The sequence below is a fragment of the Antechinus flavipes genome, chromosome 5 (genome assembly GCF_016432865.1).
Source record: "Antechinus flavipes isolate AdamAnt ecotype Samford, QLD, Australia chromosome 5, AdamAnt_v2, whole genome shotgun sequence".
Classification (NCBI taxonomy): domain Eukaryota; kingdom Metazoa; phylum Chordata; class Mammalia; order Dasyuromorphia; family Dasyuridae; genus Antechinus; species Antechinus flavipes.
Genome location: NC_067402.1, coordinates 186398905 through 186406086, shown reverse-complemented (window position 1 = coordinate 186406086; position 7182 = coordinate 186398905). Strand labels below are relative to the sequence as shown.

General features: G+C 39.2%; 1 protein-coding gene across 1 annotated transcript in view; it reads right to left on the bottom strand.

Annotated features, from left to right (window-relative positions):
• Positions 1-1407: 1407 nt before the first annotated feature.
• The window catches only part of NTF3 (neurotrophin 3), a 131478-nt gene continuing 125703 nt past the window's right edge, over positions 1408-7182 (bottom strand). Inside the window, exon 2 of the mRNA XM_052000126.1 lies at positions 1408-5861. Within this exon, the coding sequence (XP_051856086.1) occupies positions 5073-5861 (789 nt within the window). The 3' untranslated portion in view covers positions 1408-5072. The remainder of the gene's footprint in view (positions 5862-7182) is intronic.

Sequence of the window (7182 nt, the reverse complement as noted above, 5' to 3'; positions counted from 1 at the left end):
AGGATTCTAAGGCAGTCAGTACCTACTTACATGTTCACGTATGTGCACATGTGCACATACAAGCTCACCCAACACCCATAGAATGTATAACCTGGTGGATGTGTCTTCCTGGTAAAGCCAGACAAATCTCCAGGTAGCTATAAACTGGCTATACAGATCTCATTCCTGAACATATGTTCAAAGGTGATAAAATAAATGCAGATGGTTTCTCAAAACCTCAGTGGAGGGTTTTTACATTGACTAAATGGACTATAAAACATCCACTCACACACACGAGCACACGCACATACATACACATACACTCAAATGGGAAAGGGAAGAGAAAGGGGCTAAAAAAAATCCTGAAAAAAAAAATCAATCCTCAACATACTAACCTGGAGAAAACATTGTTAGACACTGAGAAAAGTAAAGCTTCCCTATTAACATCCTTCCATAAATTTTTGCAAGGAGTGAAAAAATAAAACCACAACAGAAAATCATCTAGGCAAAACTGCTAGCAAAATATTAGGTTTCGCCATTGGGAAGTGGTTAGAAATACCTTCTCCAGCCTGTCAATTGAGAAGGATTAAAAGTTAGCCACAGAGGTCCAGGCTGGTGGTTCCCTCCTTAGGGAAGCTAACCTCCTGCTTTGTTGGCAAGTGATAAGTTTTCATTATGATTAAATTCTTACCTGGGCTTGGTAAGTTAGGCCAGTGGGCCAGTCAGGGATATGAAGATGTCAAGACCTTATCAGAAATCCAGACTGAAGTAAAACACGGAAACTTCACAGATTAATAATTTGTCTAAACACGTATACTATTCCCTCTTCCAAAACACTTTCATAGATTTATAGAACTTTGGAAATGAAACTCAGTGATCATTTCACTCTAACCCCCCAAAGAGGCAAGCAACACAGGTCTGATTCCAGATTCAGTGACCTTTTCACAGCATTACATTCAATCGCCTTTAGTATCCCAAGAAGGTATGAAAAGTCAGCTCTCCTTAAGTAAAAAGGGCTGGAGGGGGGCAATGAAAGAGACTTTTCTGCTCAGATACTTTGGAATTCCCTGTATACCAGAAATGAAGTTAATTTCTTCCCCTCAGAAAAGTAGCACATGGGACCAGTGGATAGAAAAGCCCCATTAAAGGGCTGGGAAAACTACTGCTCTGGACCTGCAGGCTTATTATGTTGACTTTGGCAGTGCTGGAATACCTTGATGTGCCAATAAAGTTACTGAAACGGAACTGGTAACACTTCATTTCCGTGCCCCAGATTTCTCTCTGTTCCTTTCAAAAGCCTTCAACATTCTCATTTGGATGTCACATTCCCAGGTACAGTCACTGACATCTTCCTTCTCATTATATAGTCATCACACAGGTAGAATATTGATTCAAACCCTCATCTTGGTGGGAAATATACAAGTCAAGTTAGTTAAGAAGCATTTATTAAGTGCCTACTATGTGCCAGGCACTGTGCTGAGTGTCAGGAATACAAAGAAAGGCAAAAACAGTCCCTGCTCTTAAGGAGCTCACAAGCTAATGGGGAAGACAACATGCAAACAATTATATACAAAAAAAGATATGTACAGGATAAATTGTACGTAGTCTCAGAGGGAAGACATTAACGTTATGAAAGACTAGGAAAGGCTTCTCAAAGAAGGACGCATTTTAAGTGAGACTGGAAGGAACCCAAGAGGCAAAGGACAGAGAGAGTTCTAGGTATGGGGAACAAACCACAGAAATGGTCAGGACGTGAATTATGTTCAAGAAACAGCAAAGGTGCCATTTACTAGATCAAAAAAAAAATATATGGTATGGGAAGTAAGGTGCAAGAAGATTGGAAAGGTCGAGAGGAACCAGACTGTGAAAGACTTTACAAGCCAAACAGGATTTTACATTTGATCTTGGAGGTAACAGGAAACAACTGGACTTTGTTGTATGTGGAAGGGGGGATGGCATGATCAGAGTCACATTTTAGAATAAATTTAGGAGCTGAGAAAAGGATAGACCAGAGTGTAAAAGAAACCTGTGGCAGGTTAGGGGTGAGGGACCAGCTAGCAAGTTATTGCAAAGTCCTGATGAGGGCACATTTTAGGGTAGTAGAAGTGTCAGAGGAAAGAAGGGGGGCATATAAAAAAGATATTATGAAGGTAGAAAGACTAGACTTAACTGATTGGAAAAAAGGGGCTCAGAGTGAAACTTTGAATGACCCCTTAAGTTGTGAGCCTGGGTAACTGGAAGGATAGTGGTACTCTTAAAAATAAAGGGGGAATTAGAAATAAGAGAAGGCTTGGAAGAAGAGATAACAGCTTCAGTTTTGGATATGTTGTGCTTAAGATATCCATAGCCTTTCCCATCATGGCAAATTCTGTTGGAGAAAGACTTTTCAGGCACTGAACTCTGTTTAAGTAAGGGCAAGCATTGGGAAGTTAGAGGGGCTTTGGCCCTAAGTAGAATCTTTATATAGATGTTTAGGTACACGAAGTGAAAAGTTCCAGGTTAGACAGCAAAGTTTCTTCTCTTATCCTTTGACTAGCCTGGAATGCCATTCTTCTCTTTTGCCTTCCACTTATGCTAACTGGTGGAAATGATGGTGGGGAGAGAAGAGATGGGGCAAGAAACCTACTTAATGAACTGATGCTACAAGAACAGAAGTAGCCCCAGAGGGTGAACTCATATGACTTAAAAAAAAAAAAAAAAACCACTTGTCCAGGATACTGCTAGCTTGAAGATATCTGACCTAAACAAGATCACAAATCTTTATCTTTCAATAATTCATGGCCAAAGACCCTGAGACCTACTCATGAGGGTGCTAAGCTGAATCTTAAATTCCAAGGCTGCCTAAGAGAAGACAGGTTCCCTCCCTGGCTCCTGCTACCATTCATTAGGGTAAGGGAAGCATCCAAGAGTATAGACTGTCTCCAGCTGAAAGCCCAAGTAAAATAAATTTTTATCACCTTGACAGTCCTGCTCCTTTCTCATAATACATAAACCTGCAAATACTGCTTTGGTTCATACCAAGTGTATCAATTCAGACCTCAGTTCTGCCTCTACTGCTCTTTATGCCATGGCCTTGAAGATTACACAGTGGAAGTAATAATTACAAACATTTTTCATATGGATAAATTATGCTGCCTGCTTTTTCCTCTCAGAATTGTAATTCTAACCCTGAAAAATACTGTTACCAAATAGGGTAGTGAGGGGTGGGTGTTGAAGGGTGATGCAGGAAGAGAAAGAAAAGTCCAATATGTACTGTTTTAGACTAACCAGGTGGTAGAAGGAGGGGGCATTGAAATTCTCAAAGCCAAAGCTACATTCCAAACCAATTTGAAAAGATTGATATCAAACAGTACATTACATTGCCATATGCTATATATAGCCTGGTATAGTATATGCTGCTGTGTACGAATGGCAAATTAGAGAATTTTAATTGCTTACTTCAAGGGATAGTTTAAGGATCTTCGATTTGCTTATTGTGGTACAAATCACAATTTTTCCTTGTTTTAGCAAACTTCATGGATTGCTGTGGCCCCAGCCCCTAGCCAAATTATCACCTGGTAGTCAGTCTTTTGGTGATGAGCAATTATGAAGTTAGCTAACCTGGTCCTTAGAAAGTAAAACTATAGGACACATCCTTGAAGCCTTTCCTTTTTGGTAAGATCTTCTAGAGCTTGTGCTCTTCATAGAATAGTCTTTGTGAACTTGGGATCACCCTCACATCATGAGAAAGAGATGGAAAGTAGCAAGCCTGTTTTTTGATTGATACACAGAGACCTTATGCCAATTCTCCACAGCTAGACAGAATAACTCCCATGAAGCACCAGTTCTAGTCACGCTCTCAAACAGAAAATGGAGCATGATTTCACCATCTGGAAGTTAAAATACCAGGATCCTTCATGTGTATTTTCTTTCACCAAACTCTGTTAAGTGATGATAGTACCATTCTCATATCATTGTTTGCTTCCTAAACTGGGCAGGGCTCAGCCTCAAGCTAAACTTAGCCTGTCAAAACAGTAAACACTCTTAGTTCCTACTTTTCAAATTCCCAAAGCAGAAATTAACCATATGTGGATGTGGCCAAAGACTACAGATTACTGAGAAGGAAGGGGATGTACATATTTTACATTTGCTTATCTGTGCACATTTTGTTTTCCCTTGGTAGAATGTAAGCTCCTAAAGGACGGGGATATTCTTTTTCTGTCTTTGGATCCCCAGTGCCTATCACAAAGCAGATGCTGACTAAATGATTGCAAAGGTGGATTGAAAAGACAGCAACAGTAGGTGGAATTCAGCTAATCACAAATAAATAATATTTTATGATTAAATTATCTTTTATATATTATTTTCATAAGCCACTTTGCCTTGCTTCCTGGTAGCCACAAAAATAAAAAGTCTGTGAAAAAAAAGTTTAATTGTTTCCCCCCAAAAAAACTTTAAAAAGGAAACAGAGGCATGATGTCACAAAAACAAAACCAAGAACAACATAAAACTCCAAACAATTGTGCTTGGAAGAATCTCCTAAAACTAAAATTGCCAGGCTTCTGGTTGTGGTCCCAGGACCATAACACAAAAGAAAGTGGTAATTCTACCTGGCAAAAGAGACACTGCACACATATAAATACATAACCTTGACAATGAACTTGAGAGTTGGAATGGAAATTTTTCTTTGGAGGCTAAAGGGCATCATCACTTGCAGTGGAGAAGATAACAATTCTTTTAATTAAACATGAAAAAGTATATAAGGGGTATAATGTGTCTATACACAACTCTGAAATCATTTGATTTTAACATGTTTACTAAAATGACAGTCGTGGCATTGACAATACTGAAGGCAAAATACTGGTGTACACAGATTTTACAGAGAGGCTACTGAGAGAGCAAGAGCACAAAACACAGTCTAACAGATGGTAGAGGCCTGAAGGGAGACAAGCACACTGATTTTATTGGGGAGAAAAGATTATATACTGTAGAGTCGCTGAAGTTTAATAAATAAAGGTCAACTTATAATATATAAAAACAATATAAACATTTATATGCTACATGCATATCATATAATTTAATGTAATAATTTATATATGGGGAGAGATGCCAACTTATGTTCTTCCGATTTTCCTTGACAAGGCACAAACACAAGATGTGTCTATCCTTATCCATCTCCAGCCCACAAGTTTGTTGTTCTCTGAAGTCAGTGCTCGGACATAGGTCTGCGAAGTTTTGCACTGAGAGTTCCAGTGTTTGTCATCAATTCCCCTGCAGCCGTTTTTTACAGGTCTGGCTTCTTTACATCTGGTTTCATAAAAATACTGTTTGACAGGAGAGTTGCCGGTTTTGATCTCCCCCAGTACAGTTACCTGATGTCCCCGAATGTCGATGGCAGATGACTTGTCTGTCACCCACAAACTCTCACTGTCACACACAGAATATTCCCCACGATGACTCTTGTGCTCAGCATACCTTTTTCGTCGGGAAGTTCTGTTCACCACCACTGGGTTACCCACAAAATCCTCCATAAGATACAAGGGTGGAGGTTCCAAAGGGGTGCTATCACTCAACAAGACCCGGGGAGAGTTGTAGCGTCTCTGTTGGCGCAACAATTCTGTATCCATTGCAACCATGGGTTGGAAGTCTGATTTCAAGGGTTCTGCCCCCTCTGGGTCCTGGGAGGCTTTTGGTAGGGTGCTCTGGTAGTTTTCCTTAACATCTACCATCTGCTTGGAGAGCTTGTTTTTCAAAATGTCTGCCTGGATCAATTTGATGATGAGGGAATTTAGTGAATCTTCTGGCACACTCCTCTGCTCCATGTTGTTAGCTTGGATGCCACGGAGATAAGCGAGAAATATCACATAAAACAAGATGGACATCACCTTGTTCACCTGTAAGATCTGAAAAAGGAAGACACAAGGGTTAATGGGGTTAATGGGCTCTATAGTGACTCAGTGTGGTGAGTCCAAAGATACAGTTGTACCAAAAAAGTATTTTAACCAATGTGGCTCTCAAGACTAAAAATGCCCAGAGAACTCACCTGGATTCATCCCCCCTTCCCCAATTTTTGTGGATTCTTTCTAAAATTCATCTCGATAAATCTGTAATACTTGAGGCATTAAAATCTTTTCTCACTCCAAGAGCTCTTAGATCTTCACTCCTTTCATATCTGGAGTAAGAAGACTGTGATTCCAGTCTGACTTTCACTTACCACCTATGTGACTTGTACAAAAATCACTTCACCAAGTCTTGCTCTGGGTTTCTTCACCAAATGAGATAATATTTATCAAGTATTAAGTAGCACAATGTCTGGTGAATAACAGATGCTTAATAAATATTTGTTTCCTTCTCTTCTCCTTCATCTGACTTAAAAGATTGGTCTAAGTAATATGTGAGATGCTATAAAGTTTAAATCCTATGATGTTACAACAAACTTGCGATGTTTCAGATGGATAGATTTTTATTATCTGCTTTTGGGAGCATAGAGGAAGAGGGGAAGGAAAACCAAACATGAATTATTTAAACAAAATCATATTGAAAACTATAGAATGGAGAAAATCTTCTTGAGGCAAATATCCAAGTGGTAAAGTTTGCACCAGAACCCTACTTTCCAGACCCAATTCCTTTTGAAAGAAGGATAGTCCAAATCTATATCCCTCATTTAATTTTCTGTTATAGGATGGAACAAGAGGCTATTCTTGCTCCTTATATCACTCTTGAATGAAAAGACAGATGAGCAACCTGGAGACAAAAACAAGAAGAAAAGATGAAAACTGGCCCCATGATCTTTGTTACTGTCACTGTTCACTTTGCCATTTATCATAGAAAATCTGGAAAAGCATAATTCAGTGCTCTCCAATTTAGCTCACTAACCCAATCCTTTTGTTGGCTAGGTTTAACTCAGAGATTCATTAATTCCTTCATTGAACATACATTTATTAGATACCGACTGTATGCATAACATGGTGTTAGCTCCCGAGGACATCACAAAGATTTAAGGCATAGGAGGCAAAACAAAACAAAAAAGATATAAAAAAAATTAACTTACACTCCACATTGCAGTAAAGAGGTGGGGGGAAAGCATTACATAAGGTCTGCAGGAGAAAATGTTACGAGCAGAGGGAAATTAGGAAAAACCTCCTAGAAACAGTGGCTCTTGAGATGGATTTTGAAAGATGTGTAGAAAATTCAACAGATAAAGTAAGAACATTTCAGAGATAA